Here is a 16325-nt window from a genome sequence, read left to right as displayed (position 1 = left end):
GGATTTCTAAAATGTGAGTATTAAATAGAAGGTAAATGATCCTGCTAAATGCTTTGCTCTCTGAAAATGATGTGAAATAAAGTTTCTCTGTGTGGCTGCTGCCTTTAAAATGTGGTAGTCTCTCAGCCAGTCTCCTAATATGTTTCAAAGAGTACCAATAAAAGTTTCAGTTTTATCCTTAGCCATTTATCTGCTGAGCCTGCGAGACTCTGAGGAGGAGCATGACTGGCTCACATGGCCTTGATGCATATGAAGTATTAAATGGCTTACCTCATACCTTTCACGGCACAAAAGATTAGAGAAAGGCCAGGTATATGGGCAACTTTCATTAACTACTGTCATCTAGTAATAGTATTCCTTGGGATTGTAATACTCTTCAGTTTTTCATCTTGCTATGTCTTCCCTTCTCTTTATATACCCCATAGCAGCAGGCATAAAGAGATAGGTACAGTTTAAGTTTTGCTGATCCTGGAGGATTTTTCAGCCATAAATTTCAGTTTTCAGTAAAAGAAAGGAGGGAAGAGTATATACCCCTAAACATGAACTATGGTCCTCTGATGCTCCTTAAGTTACATGTTTGGCTCCTGTGCCAAATATTTGGACCCCCTATTTAATAGATAGCAATGTTGCATCTCTGAGGTTTATGTTTTTAATTATAGCTTTGAAAGTATATGAACAGAGTAGGTCTTAATGCTTACAGAAAATCAGTATTAAAAGTCCAAAGTGCTACTTAGATGTATTTTTTAGAACTATTTGGTCAAGGTTATTTGGAGCTGCTCATTAAGAACATATAACATTACAAGCTGCTTTTTAATTTCCTGTGGAGATACTGTTAAAATTGAAAGTATTTCATCACTATCATGTTCTGACTCCAATACTCGATCTTTCTGCAAGTATAGAACTATGTTGATCACTGTTCTGTATAAAAGATGCACCTATGCTTAGGCATAGCCTACGCTATTGAATGCTACTGGATTTTTATGCAATACTATTATGGCATTATAGTTATTACTCCACCATTGCTACTTTAATAGTGGACTTCTTATTAGAATTTCTTTTATTCTTGATATGAGAAGTGATAAATTACTTTTTATATTGCTTGTAACCTCACTGACTGACAACTATGTCCTTTCTTTCCTGCATGTTTCACCAATTCCTAACTTCTAGTTTGCTATCAAATTCATTTTTTTCTCTGTTTTTTTTAACTATGTAATATTCTTTTACAGTTGTAATTGTCATAGATTATTAAATTGTTCCCGACACCATCCACATTTAGTCTATCTAAATTATTTCTACTGGGCTTTTGATTCCTAACTATTTCAGACTTATAAGATAGGACTTTTAAAGCAGCCATGAGTGTGTGTGTGTTTAAATACATTCCTTTGTCACGCAAATGACAGAACAAGGATAATCATTTGCTGCTTTTTAGTTTTGTAATCAATTCCTCTATCAGTCAGGACATGCGTTTAACAAATTTTCCTATTTTTGATCTGTTCTCACTATGCACTTATGCAATTTTGAAGCAAAATGAATGTTTCTTTTCCCCCCTTTTTATTCTTGCCTTGCCAGTTTAGTATCTTCTTGACCTGCATTTTACAGCTTCCCYCCTAAGAAAGGTGTCTTGTCTTCAGCTGAGTTACACTTACTCTTTCTTACTACCCATCTTCTGTCCATATTGCTTTGTTCTTGGGACAGAAGGGTCTGTACTGCTTTTCTGCCATCTACAGCTGATTTTATCATAAAATAATATTTATCTCCTGTACAAGGTAGCAGACTACATATCCTACCTTCCCAGGTTCTTCACATGTACTGACAATATTGTAATATGTATGTTGGCTCTGTTGATTTTCCATGCCTAATGAACTTACTAGGTAGCATTTCAGGAACTCGCCTTCTCTTAAGCTTCATACTGTTTCTGCAGGGCTTAAAGCCATTTTGATTTGTTACCTGTCTTCCAGAAATTCCTAGTGTGCATCTGAGGTAATGACTGATCTTACTTTGGCTTTCATTTACCCCTTCCATAAATAAAAAATAAACTCTAAGTAGCTGGAAATTCCTCTAGTGTTGCAGTGAAGACTTGGGGGGGGGTATCTTTTATTTATTTAATAGCATGATGTTGTTTATTCAGCATCCTGAAAATGTAATGTAAATAAAATATTATAGAACTCTCCATATAGATACATGGGTGTTAGCCTTTCCAGTGTTTACAGTCTCATACTCTCGATTGTTATTTTCCAGGAAAGGAGATTTAAAAAACTATTTTTTAATCATATGCAATGTTCAGAAACAAATGGGAATAGGTTGATGACCTTCTTAATAAGACTTTAACCTAAAAGCTTTTTTCCCTTAATTTAGGTCAAATAAGCTCTTTATTTTGTGTGTATACTCTGTACCCTTATTTAATTATTCTCTGAATGCAGTTATTGTTAAGCCCCTACAATTTAGCACACTTCAGCATATATTTCCTGCTGCTTACAGGAACACACTGGGGAATGTGCTTTAATATCACTTCACACTTATTAAAGTACAGATTCTTCCAGAGTTAAGATATGCAGCTGCCATGAATGAATACATTTTAATCATAAAGCATACAAGTGAAAATTCAGCCTRTTGAAGAATATTGTCAAAATGTTTTGTATAACACTACTTGTATCTGAATGAACATGTGGGGTGAAGGCTTAAGAAGTATTTGTATGTGCTGCATGAATAAGTATTAATGGATATACAACTACAGAGAGCTGAAAACCAAGAAATTTTGGCAGCGAATGCATTAAATTAAACCTCATGACTATGCCACAAAATACGTCATTAAATTATGTTACGATGCTCAAAGACACGTACTTATTCCTTCTATTTTCCCCTTGTAGATATTTTTAAACGCAGATACAATCCGCCTGGGAAATCTACCGACGGGTTCCTTTTCGTCCTCTCCACCTAGCTCTTCTGCTCCTCGCCAGACTATCTATGAGCTCTGCGTCTGTCCTAATGGTAAACTTTACCTGTCTCCAGCAGGAGCAGGCTCCACATGTCAATCCAGTAGCAACATCTGCTTGTGGAGCTAAAATGACTCCAATTTATCCTCACACCAGAATAGCCTTTTGTTACTATCCCTCTGCTTCACAGTTCTGCTCGGTTTCCCTTGTGACAAGTCCGACGCTTCAAATGGCCTGCAGAGCAACTTCTTCCAGTGTAAGCAGGAATACAGCGCTGCCTTCTCTCGTGGTTTGTGGTACCACTCAGCGTAGAGATGGGAGTGAGATATTCAGCATGTATTCTTCATCAGGAAACCTGGATCATAATAACACCTTTTGTCCAAAAGGGAGAATAACACAGGTGCCTTTGCTACATGAAGTGAAGCACATAGTTTTAGATTTTTGCAGGACCTGGATATGAACTGCACATATATATACAGTACAGATACAAATTTGCCCAGATTCCAATGGTGAGATGAATTGGTAACCCCTGTATGTTAAATAACTTTACTGTCTGAAAGCACAATTTTCCATTCATCTTTTTGGATGTAAACTTTTATCCCTGAATTTTAAAATTTTGAAGCACTGTGTGATGCTTGCTTTACTAAACAATTAAATTCAGTAAATGGTTTTTAACACAAAAAGAGACAGAATCCCTCACTCAGTTTGTTTTCTTTAAAGAAGTGTGTTGTTACTCTTTGTCTACTAAGTCTAGGGTTTTGTACACTAGGTAAATTTTGGAAGTGCTCAGCAATATTAACTTTCAGAGCTAAAAAGACATCTGCTCTTGTCTGTCAGATCTGAATGGCCTTATATAGTAATTTCGTGGCTACTGCATGCGAAGTGATTGCTTTGAATAGACCATACAGTTTCTGGAAAAGAAGAACAGGGTAAAGGGGGAAATACTGATGGTATGTTTGTTTGTTGATCAGTCTGTTGTTCTTCACAAGGTATTTGTAATTGGCAAAAGCAAAAACAAGAACAAAATCTTCAAAGGTGCATCTTGTCCGTTTTCTAGCTGTGTCTACCTGCTGCCATTTGAACACAGTACAAACATCAGTGTTAATGTCATATGGGATGCTGCAAAGCAGTGCACTAACAGCTGGAATGACACACTTACTATTCTTTTTTCCTTACCATCTGCTGCTAAAGTTTTCAAAGTAATAGTAATAAATATATCTATAAACCTATATTAAATGAAATTTAATATTGAAAAGGACATTGATGACATTATCAAGTCTGTGTTTAAATTGTGCAGCCCCGTTTGCACTCAGATCTCACTAGTTACTTTCCTTTTCGACAAGTTTGATGTGGGATTTCTTTCTTGTATCAATTTTTATTACTCGTTTGGCTTTGCTGGTAACTGAACTCCTGTAAGAGATGCTTTGGTATGCTGCTACTAAGTTTATCACAACATTGATTAACAAGAATATCTTGAAACTTGCAGAACCCAGGAATGTAAAACAGTATAAAAATGTTTCCTAGTGTGGAAGATGGCTTGATTATGCAAGGTAAGTGAGCTTTTTAATATCATCCTTTAAATCACATCACCTAGCATGTAGCTTTAGAGGCTTCTGAGCGTAGGCTTGCCAATGCAACTCTTAAGTTAGGTGACCAGTGCAAGGTGGGTGTTTCTACACAGTACGTTTTTAGTTCAGAGAAAAAAAAAGGAGTGGGGTAAATGAGCAAACTAAGATGATGATAATCTTTCTATTTTGTTACCAGCTAACAAGGGTGGTTTTATTTTCACTTCAGGGGAAATTCACCCCTCAGCAGAAGACCAGCACAAGACGTAGCTTGACTGGTGCTTGCCTTTCCGTTGGCCCTCCTCAGAGGTGTGAATTTCACCCCCTAGCAGGAACTGTGTACCTGCTGTGTAACTCTGCCAGTGAAGCAGAAATTCTACATGGATTGTTTCATCTGTTCAAAAGAAGGCTATTAATAACTGATTTGTTATTTCTTTGAGAATATTATTCTGTCACTTTGAAAGGAATATATTAGAAAATATTAGAAGAAGATATATTGGAAGCCTTTTTGGTTTTTTAGTAAGAGGAACAGAAAGAGCGTTAGAAGTGACAGATAGAATAATAAAACATGAGAAAGTATAGCTATACTATATATCCTAAGAATTTTTTTTCTCCCCAAAGCCACAGGAATGGCTTGCAGACACTTTGCCATGAATTTTCCATTGAGCATGTCTCATTTTTTTTGCTCTTCACCTTAGATGAGTATGACCCAGATTTTACAAATTTTACACAAACTAGAATGAAGATAGGCAGTTGGAAAAAAAAAAGTCTTTCATTAGTAGGTTCATTTTAACAGCAAGGCTGAATTACTTTATGGCTAAGGTTTGTATGAAGAAAAATCAGGGCACGTGTGAGTGGAACATTGGACTCAACGAATCTAAGGCAATTAGTCCATATAGCTCTGCACTGTCAGGAGTTTCTTGCTTGGAGTCACTGCAGTCTGCTCCTCAGTATTTGTGATACCAGTATCAGCATCACAAGAAGTATAGGGTGTTTGGGAGATTCAGCAGCCTACATGATAGATAATCTCAGTGTAAAAAAATCTTGTAATAGCTCAATATTCTAATGAATCTCTTATTGACCTTAAATCCCTTGAAACCTATAACAATGGGGAAATCTCAGTTTTCATTTTAAAGAATATTTCTAGACTACGTGATTTCAGAGAGTATTGGAAAAATGATTTCAGTGCATCAAGGGAACTAAAAAGGCCAGAAAGCCAATGGTAAACTCTTTCTAAGCAGTGTCATTGTTTCTGAGAGGAGGGAAAAACTGACCTGACATTTTTAAATGTTTGGAGCTAGCAACAGTGAAAACCTCCATGGTGTACATCTCTGTAGAAGCAGATGGGAAGAAGATGACAAAAGAAAACTGCGTTTAGAAGCTTCTCATATGTTCACATGGTTCTTGCAAACTGATTCTGAGCTCGTCTAAGCTTCTTTTGAGAACTCTTCTGAGCYTCTCATTAGTGCCTCCTCAAAACACCAGAAGAGTGGCATGGTCCCACACATGGTGTTTCTGGTGGAAGGAAAGTAAAAGATCTCAGCACAAAGACCATGTAAAAACATGGAGCTAGAGTTTTAATTTTTCAGTGCTGTTTTTATAGTGCTGAGGTATAAAATAAAGGTCACTTCTGTGCAGAGCTATAGGGAATGGTCCAATATTTTTTGTCACCTTCCTCACTGATTCCTTGCCCTGTCTCTAGGTTATTTCAGTCTTTGTTGGCCATTTATAACATCGAACATTCAGCTTATGATTAAACCCCAATTAATGTATCTCTAATTAGAGTGCTTATCTGGTTGAGTATTTTGAATCTCTTATTTTAGAAAAGAGATGTCACATCTTATTCTGGCTAAGGCAAGAGTTCCCCAGTTAACAAATCAMTCTGTTGTGACAATTGTAGGGAAAGATTGAAGACCTTAAGATATTTTTAAGCTTTAATATTAGTCCGATTTAAAAAGATCAGTGAAAAAAATATTTCTTCAAGGTTCTTTATAATATATGAATACATGTATCAAATAAAGCTTCTTTTTGTACTAGAATATCCATTTGGGAGCCACTAAGATGGTCTTACAGATGTTTAACCTGTTCAGATCTATTCCTATGACAAGAGCGAAATATATGAAAAGACCTTATTAGCTACATGTATTTAATATATATGATAGACTTACCTTCTGTAAAAATCTGTGTCACTATATAATAGGATACTGTCTCTTTCTTGTTTAAAAAATAAAAAATAAATCATCAACCAACCTCTCTGAGCACTGTTACTTGTATGGATTTGTATTGCAGTTCATTTGTTGGTTAAGTGATAAGACCAAAGACTGACTCTTCCGCTATATCTAACACTATGACACTGCTGTTTCTGCTGATTCTGTGGGAATGGAGAGATGAGAAGTTGTAATTACAACATGAAATTGTAACCTAGTTTAGATTTGCGCAGCATTTTGAGCTGTAGGTTGCTCCCCTTTTTTCCCAGGGTTTAAATTTTTTGTCAGCGTAGTGCAGTTACGTTGTTGTTCACACACAACAGGATCTTCTGGTGTTCAGAGGAAGGGGGAAGAATGTGTATTGCAAAATGTGCCGAGACGCTGTTTGCCTCAGCTGAAGTTACCTTGTTTTGCTCTCATAGTGGCTTGACTGTGTAACACAATCCACGTGAAACCACTTCAGATAGAGGGCTATTAAGTCTGGGTTGAAAATACAGCCATAAATGACTGAAAGAGTTTGCTGAAGAATGTTAGAGATACTCAGTTGCTAACCCCATGTGATTTTTTTTAAGGTTCTAAATCATTTTCTAAATAAAAAAGCCAAACTTGGATTATTGAATTGTTATCCACTGATTCACTGTATGCATATGTAAATTGGATCAGAGTCAGAGTGTCATCTGGTTTAAATTGGTACTCAGTAAAGGTCTGCTAAAAACATTTTTGTTTTATTTTATAACTTTCATGTTAATGCTTTTCTTGTGTATATAAATATATAAAAGGATGGAAACTATTTTCTTACATATACTATGCAATATCTTTGTAAAACTGCAATATTACCAAAATTACAAAAGCTGTGCTTTTGTACTCTCTTGCTTTATGTAAAACAAATCTTTTTTCTATTTAACGGATTGTCTGTCTTGTAATTGTAGATATCATATTATTCAAAAGCAGTATACTGTAACTTTAAGATTTCTTATTTTATTTTCCTTGGACTTTTCATGTTATGAAAATAATAGCAAGGTTTTGGAAGTTGGAAATCGTTTTTTCTGGGAAAGATAGAACTTTTACAGCATGTAATTAACAGTCAGTTTGAAATCTCTCCTGCACTTCTGTCATTTGGTCCTAGTATTTTCATCTGGTGCTACTGTATAACCATAAATAAGTGTGACAGATAAAATCWGAAACTTATCAGAATTCATTTCAAGAATAATCAAATGGGAAACTTTCTAAAGGTAGGTAGGCGATATAGAACAACTGATGAGGAATATTTAATTTTTCTGCATGTTTTTCGAGAGGGTTTTTTTTTTTGGTTAGTATGCATTTCCTTACTTTGTCTAAATTAGCCATATGGTGATATCTGTTACTTGTTTTTGAATTTTTTATTCTCACATGGACTATAATAAGGATTTCTTTCCTTTTTTTTTTTTTTTTTTGAAAACAACACACACTGCATTTAGATGTAGTACATATATATATATATAAAGGAAAACCAATTTTAAAACAGTGTAGGCTTTATTTCTAAAAACAGCCTTATCAAAGATAAAAGTAGGGAACTCCATCTCATCTGCTGTAAAGGTCCATTATACTACTCAAGTCCCTTTTTGCTTTGCCATAGCAAGCATACACTGTATGCTTATGTTTCAACTGCATCACTTTACCAAGCCGCCTGAGAGTTACACAGTCGTGTCAAGGTCTTCTGGTGATGTCCCACCTGCGAACAAATTCCRACGACGCTGAAACTGGGCACCCTCGGTCCTGCCTTGCCTGGAGCCCTGTGCAGGCTGCAGCRCCTGCCAGCCGGCACGCTGAGCAGTTAGGGGACTCGCTTGCCTTGAGCTCCTTGGGGCCCTGCCACGTTTCTAGCAATATCCACGCTAGCCTGACAGYAGCCACTTGTATAAAGCCTACAAAAATTGCAATTTCCGTACAACAGCAACTGCTGTATAGATCTGTCAGTGGTGTAGGTCCTCCAAAGTCCCAATTTTCTAATACAGAAAGCTGATGCAGCAAGAAAAATGAGTCTTAGCTATTTTATTCATGTTTGGACTAGTCCAGTCCAATTATGCATACATAATACTAAAAGATAAATGGAAGGTTTAGTGAAAAAAAAGTAAATATTCTGTTGATTCAACATGGTCTCTATACAGAGACTAGAATATGTAAATCCAAGCAGTGTGCCTAAAATAAGGTTTCTGCTGAAAATTTGAGTTTACYTTCAGATTATGTTTTTTAATTTGAAAGCATTATTTGACCATTATACAATACCTTTCTTACAGAGCACATGTGTTGCATGTGCCAAGGAAAAATCATGTATTCTAAGTCTGGTCGAGTTGGAGTCAATATTACATATACCRCAAATAAGCCTAACATACTTATCTGAGGAATAAGAAAGTTTCCTTTAGTTCTGGGAAAACTTAAACCATTAAAGACAGTGGATCCTTTTAAAGAGTGTGCAGCTCCTCCCAAACTGTTGGGTGTTTAAGCACTGAGATCCATTTATATTAAAAAACTTGGCCTTCAGCTTAGCCAAGTTCATTCAATGCACAACTTGAACCGAGAAGAAAAGGTGCCTTTTCATCACACGTATACCTCCTTGTTCGTGAGATCTGGGAGGGAGAAGTTCAGCCCTCGGCTCGCTCCCAGGAAGCAGATGTGGCATTAAAAGCACCTTGGACAAAGAAGAAGGCAGTGTTTTATTTAACAAGCGCTGGACGGGTAGGACAGTGACATGTAGGTAGAAAATTCAAATTAGCCACATTTCAACAGTACGCAGTAGAAATACATCTGAAAGCTAGATTTTTTTGAAAGAAAGAACAGTCACTTGATGTCTTCCTAGGCCGAATAGTGACTCAGAGAAATGGGCAGAAACTTGGAGGAACGCATCAGTTTTATACCTTCCTTTCCATAGAACTTTGTTTTTGTGAGTCTTCTTAAAAACACCTTGGAAGGAAAAAAAAAGCAGTAACCTAGGTATAAATTTTATTCTTGTCAAATAGAAGGTCACAGTGAGCTCTACATGGACATATGCTCTCTGTGCATACGTGTATCTGGGTTTGCGACAGAAAGAGCTGAGAATAGGGCAGGACACTAGGGCAGATTCAGATGTTTTTAAAGACCATGGGAAACTCAGATTCCATGTCTTTGGGTTGGGCTCTCAATCTTTATTAAAAACTTGTGCAAAAAATATTTCATATTACTTGATAGTTTACATCATATTTATGAAGTGCATCATTATCATCAGTATAATTYTCCCTCTGAAAGTTGTCCTTGCTGCTAGCTCTAGGTAGCACTTTTGACTTCCACACATGGAGAGCTCTAAACTACTTCTGCTGGCTTCACTGGTTTGTCAAAACAGACTCAAAAAGTAGTTGTTGCAAGATGAGATATAAAAGAAAATAGCAAAAAATATAATGCCACWGGTTTTGCATATTTTGGCCCAGTTCTCCAGCCTCAGGCTTTTAGGGAATTATGGATTAAAATTACACAYTTGTGTTGAAGATTGAGTCCTCCTCATGGCAGAAGAGTTGCAATGTTTCTGGAAACAATATATTTGATATTCCTGACTTCTGATGTCTCTAGTTAGGTCTAAAGAGATCCAGTAGACTGCGTTCATTCCCTTCCCTCCTGCAYATTAATTAAGTTAGGCAAATAATTCCTTATCATTGCAGTTTGGGCTTAGTTTCTGTGGCATGGTCTAGCTATCTTTAGACTTTCCAAAATCATTTTTTTTAAGTGTAAAGGGGAGAGAAAAATCTGATAGCAGCTACTAGACCTGACATCTATTCATTGTTGAAAGGAGCAGATTATTGCTAGAGATAACTGTTACTGCCACTGTGAACTGAACGGCAGAGAGAGAAAAGGCACGTACAACCAAAACATCRAACAGAGAAAAGCATGGAAAGAAAATAAAGGCATGTGAAAAAGAAACAGACGGTGATACTAGAAAAGGTTTACAGTTTAAAGGGGAAAGAAAAAAAAAACACTTAAAATTTCTCTTTACCTCTCTAGCCTAGTCAAATCTATCATGGCCAAAGCACAGAAAGTAGCGACAAAGCTTCGGGAAACCAGTGCTTCAGAAATCTCTTCCAAGACCAGAAAAGTGCGGTTCACAAGACGAGCTGGTACAGGCAACACCGCGAAGCCCGGCAGCGTTGCTGCCCTGGCCGCGGTGAGAGGTCCCGCTGTGGCCACGCAGAGGGCAGAGACGGCTGAACGAGTAAAGGCAGAACCTGGCCGTTATTTGTAATATACTTGGGCCGATGTTTATAATATACTTCAGACAGAGAGAGGAGCTACTGAGGCAGACAGTAGTGTACAGCAGTGTAAATGAAAGCTAGCTCGAGCAACAGTTAGGGAATGGAGAATAGTTAAGTATACCTCTCTAGATCAAAAATTAACTTTTTTGGAAATAAGGGTCTGGACTGTAACATATTGTCTTAATTTCTCTCAATCAGACTATTTTAACAGCACCTGAGAGCAGKCATTGGCTTCTGTGATTCATTTCACTGCACAAACAACTTATATACATATTTGCATAAGTACACACATATACATACGTGTGTTTATGTGTATATAAAGTAAGCCTATAGAAATAGCAAAGAACAGTCCGTAGGACATTGCATTTCAGAAAACGGCAGCTTTCATCTGGTGGATCTATCAGCTCAAGGTCTGGATTGGTGAAAAGTTTTGTTTGCTTTTTCCTTTTAAACACAGAATACAGTTATGTCTACCAACATTTCACAGTTTTAAAGCCCAGATGAGTCCTCTTTTTATATCATGTTGTAAGGAAATAGTTGTATCTCTAGTTATGAATTAATCATGTACAGCGCAAATTTTACATAAGGGCATTTATTCTCTATGATCGCCACCTCCTCTTCATGTTTCCTAGCATAAAAACTGCTAGATTACAGTAGACCTACTAAAATTCTGATATATAAACTATTGGTACTTCTAGTTTTTTTGGGGAAAGTCTAGGTCACTGTACCAATCCTCTCCACRGCGCTGTGATAATAAACATCTCTTCTTGTGCATGTTAGCATATATTTATGAGCAAGTCGCCTCATGATGAACCAGATTACTGGAGCTGCTTCCTAAAATGATTTGGTTATTTACCTCCAGTTTCCAAAATCTTGCATGGCTTTAATGTAATGTTGTTTTGTTTTTTAGTTTTGTTTAACTATAGTACATTATGTACTTTTTAGGAGATTTAAATTATATATCTAAGTCACAAAACTTTATTAATGGCCATATGTTTCTGAAAACTGAAAGGGAAAAATATACATTTAAATCATATTGTCTCGCACTTTACAGAATAGCATCATTTCAGTTGATTCAGGCAATCTTTCCTATCTATTTTTAGGAAACCTAACAAGCAAACACTTAATCAAATTTGACCCTGTACAGTTTGCCTAACTGAAATATCACTTCAGTTAGATTATTGTGATGACAAAGTATTTACATTCCAAATCAAAATTTCTAAATGGTGTATTATTCCCTTTTAGAAGTATATAAATGTATTATCATGTTGTGAAGTATGACAATTAAGTTATATCAATTTTTAAATAAATGTAAATAAAAATCTTTAGTATAAAACTCTGTGAAATGTGCACCTTCAATTTATTTAATTAATAATATCATTTATCTAGAAGTTAATGTAAATCTGTGTACATGCTTTTCATGTTTGATGTTGTTTGCTGTTGTCTTCTATATCCTTGAAGAAGTTTGTATGAGTGGGATATGGTTTTTCATGTTTGGGGTGTTTTTTGTGTGCAGGGTTCATATATTTTTGCTTTATTATTTAATGCAGTATCCGCTTATCCTTTGGATATATTTATCCTGAATGCTATTTTGTCCCTACACTTCACATTTAGGTTAAGCTCCTTCAAAGCTCTAAATATGTATTTAACTATAAGCTTGTGAGCCATTCCAGTAAACTTAACGGGACTTCTGAGGTTTGAAGTTAGGATGTTGATAAAACATTTTGCTGGATCAGTCTTCATAAATTAAAAGTAATGCAATTTCCTGCAGGGGTAAAAAATACCATAAAATAATGAAGGTGATAGACTTCTGAATATTCCACAGTGCTTCACTTTTGCTTAGTTTACTTCAGGAAATCCATTCTGGATAGGTTAATATTTCCCTTTGTAGATCTGTGTGATATCTGTGCACCATCGTCTATCTGCATCATACTCATTTTTATTTTTGATTTGAATTGTGTCAGCATCTATTATGTTCAAAGTTGAAAGCAAGCCGTAAAAAATCCCTGCTGACTCTGTATGAACACACTCTGTAGTGTCATCAGTTGGCAAAGGGAATCTGTGGCATTTGGCTATGTTTAAGTGCTTCACATATACAGATCTTGAAAAGATCTATATACTTGAGACGAGGGTACAACTTCTTATCAGCTTGATTCCACAGTTTACCTGCTACACTGCAGTTTGCTCGTCCTCGTGGTCTTGTACTAAACCTGTCCTCCCAGCTACCKGGGATGGTGTACCTGATGGTGCCACATCACCAGGCAGTGAGCACCCCTTCACTCCACATGCYAGGCTGAAGAAAATCCATTTCAGTTCTCAAAAGCTGGAGGTAATGCAGATGGCCACTGCCTATTGCCAGCTGTTCCACAACACTTGCATCTTGGAGAGGGATTTAAAAAGCAAACAAGAAATTGGTTTGTAAATTSTAGCAAGATACTGAGCTGCATCACCGCCCTGTCTATTGTCATGGGACACAGAAGAGCTCAGACAAATGGAGAACGGAATTTTCTTCACACCTGCAATAATAAGTAATCACGGTATGGTGGGAGGGAAAAGAGGAAGTAAATACCAGGTTTCACAGTCTTATCATCATGAAAATGTCAGCTGTATAATATAACATTTTGTATCAAGACAAAGATCTGGCTATTAGCTCTGCAAGAACCAACTACTCTATCTGTCAGCTRTACTCTAGGGATAATATCTTTCTGAAAATACTTTGTGTGCGTGTTTCCAGTCATGGTAATTAGTCTGCTCATACCTTCTCTTTTTCTACTCTTTAGTCTTATGACTACTTAGGACTCTTTCTGTAAGAGTCTGTAGTAAATACTAATATACTAATACTGTAGAAGTTTTTCAAGTTAATGACATTATCTTCTCRAGTTCAGCAGAAATAGCAAATGGAAGTAATGCTTCATTTTACAAGCCAAGACTAAAGATCTTTTTATAGTTCCAAGTCAAATTATGCTAATCCCCCTCTGAATCAAATACATCATCACCTTGGGTATCACTTTGAGTACGGAATTTTTTACAATCCCACTGAACTTCTGTGAACACTGGAGAAAACACACAATCAATCCACCTAGACCAAGTAATAGCCTACTAGGTCAGGTCAGTATCTGATAGTGGCAGCAGTTGATGGTATTTAGGGACAGCAYACGAGCCTGCCCAAATTATGTAGTCCCTTCCCCAGATAGTCTCCCGTCATCCACAATTTTTGTATTCCCCACCCCAGTGTCTATGTTATGTTGTCTATTTATGTTGTCTATAAGTCTCTCTTTTTGCAGCTGCCTTTTGTGGCAGCAGGTTCCATAGGTTCATCACCTGCTGCTTAGAGAATGCCTTTCTTTCATCTGTTTTAAAGCGATCTTCAGATAATTTCACTGAGTGCCCTTGGATATGAATAATAGGTGAAGAGGTCTGCAGCCACTAACAAGGTTAAATGTATGCCCTCCAGCCTTCTCCAAAGGGTCTTCAAACTGAGAAATTCCAATCATCTTCTCTCTTTCTTCGTAACATGCTCCAGAACTCTCAGATAAACCCCATCCAGTCCTGATCACTTACTAATATCTTATTTATTTGGGCTAATATTTATTGTACATTTACTTCCCAGTGATCTAATCCCTCTGACTTGTCTGCTACAGAGAATGGGCTGAGTGTGGCAGTCTCCCCAGTACCATCAGTAGTAAAGATCTTTTTCACCCTTGCTTCGCTAGTGGGAATTGCACGTGCTAGTCATCTGGCCTGGTTGGCAGTCTGATTCGCCTACTCTGTTTACTGTGCCTTTGATGTTTATTCCCTCCTGGYCTTTCAGGGACACACCGAACATTAACCGCGTCCTCTCAGGGGTCACATCAGTCTGAATCAGGTGCTCCTTCACGCCTGTTGGCTTTCACCCAACTCCTAGCATAAATACTCCTGTACAACCTTTTTAATTTTCAGTGCCAACAGACTGGCTCCATTTTGATTAAAGTGCAGTCTTAATAGGACCACTGAGGGTTTTCTAAGTCTATTACTCTCAAAGCATTGGTGCAGAGGGTATGTGTGTTCCTCAAGCGTTGTTCATCTCTCCTGACAAGCAGGGTCATGTACACTCCAAGGTCCCAGAGCCTCTGCAGGTGCACGTAACCACCCTTCTCCAAGCATAGGAATCAAATCTAACTAGAAAGCAAAAAAATATGTAGTTTTAGAGCATTTGTTTGGGAGCTGTTGCCCTCTTTTGTCAAAACTGCTAAAAACACCACTGAAGCAGTCTTTTTGTGCTCTTTAGCAAAATCCATCTTTAAACAACTTCTGATCACAGTTCCTGCTTTTCTACTAATTACTTTTCTAATTTTAGTTTGTTTATCCTCATGTTCTTAAAATGTTTATTGCAATAAAAATCATAAACTCAGAATCTGTTATATAGAACAGATATATATAACCTTACATATAAGTTATGTTGCTGTCTAATCTCTGATCATTCTTCAAACTAAGACTGAGAAAATAGATWTTTTTGCTGGGGGAAGGGGAATTTTAAAAATATAATACATTTAGAGAATATTAGGGTCATTGAAGGAACATTAGAAAAAAAATGTATTCTGAGCAGCTTGCTGAACTTTTTTATTTCCAAAGACCTGACTGTAAGAACCCATATCCTGACTGATCCAGTGCAATTTCTGGCCCTATCAATCTTTTGTACAATTGCTCTCCCTAAGTTACCTAGTATCTCCAGTACAGGACAGTACAAATTTCAACCCCTGACTTGTGCAGCTCATTTTCCTCTTGCCCAACCAATCCTATAAAGGTCAATATGGTTAAACTGTTTAAAGACCTCAGGACATTCTGCTGGGTGCTCACTTAGCAATTAGTGGTAGAGTGGCTACAGCTGGTTGTTTCTTCCTCCTGCTTCTGGTTTCCTGACTGCATTCTGGATCAAGTCCCTGRTGCTAGCTTTTCTGTTGTAATTGCTGAAGCTGACTTTGGAGGCTGCTGTGTGTGTTGTTGGTGCCATGGCTGAGTCTGGAGTGGGGCAGTGTGGTGAGTACCAGCAGAGGGAAGAGGGTTGCTGCCTGTTAGCTGCTCCAGAGAGCTGTCTAAGTCCTGGAGGTGGCTTTCCTGGGATTCRGGGAGATTAGCTGTGAGAAAACTTTTGCCTGCTTTCTATCAAAAAAGTGTAGTAAAAAAAAAAAAATCCCTGAATTTCAATTTAAAGCTTATTCATTGCAGAATAAACTGAATTGAAGAATCTGAAGCCATTTTCAAATGTATTTTTTCATTATTGGGGCCTCAACTTAAAAGCTTTGTGCCCTCTCTTAACACTTGACTAAGGAGCTAGTCTCATGAATAGGTACCTAATCTCTTAACTGCTGGTGAGCAGCAAACTCC

General features: G+C 37.1%; 1 protein-coding gene across 1 annotated transcript in view; it reads left to right on the top strand.

Moving 5' to 3' along the window:
- The window catches only part of SGCZ (sarcoglycan zeta), a 218468-nt gene extending 215390 nt beyond the window's left edge, over positions 1-3078 (top strand). The window contains exon 7 of the mRNA XM_085309147.1: positions 2868-3078. Within this exon, the coding sequence (XP_085165273.1) occupies positions 2868-3062 (195 nt within the window). The 3' untranslated portion in view covers positions 3063-3078. The remainder of the gene's footprint in view (positions 1-2867) is intronic.
- Positions 3079-16325: the final 13247 nt, after the last annotated feature.

The sequence above is a fragment of the Rhea americana genome, unplaced genomic scaffold (genome assembly GCF_003343005.1).
Source record: "Rhea americana isolate MKP2758 unplaced genomic scaffold, rheAme1 scaffold_292, whole genome shotgun sequence".
Taxonomy (NCBI): domain Eukaryota; kingdom Metazoa; phylum Chordata; class Aves; order Rheiformes; family Rheidae; genus Rhea; species Rhea americana.
This window is presented reverse-complemented; position numbering and strand designations above follow the sequence as displayed.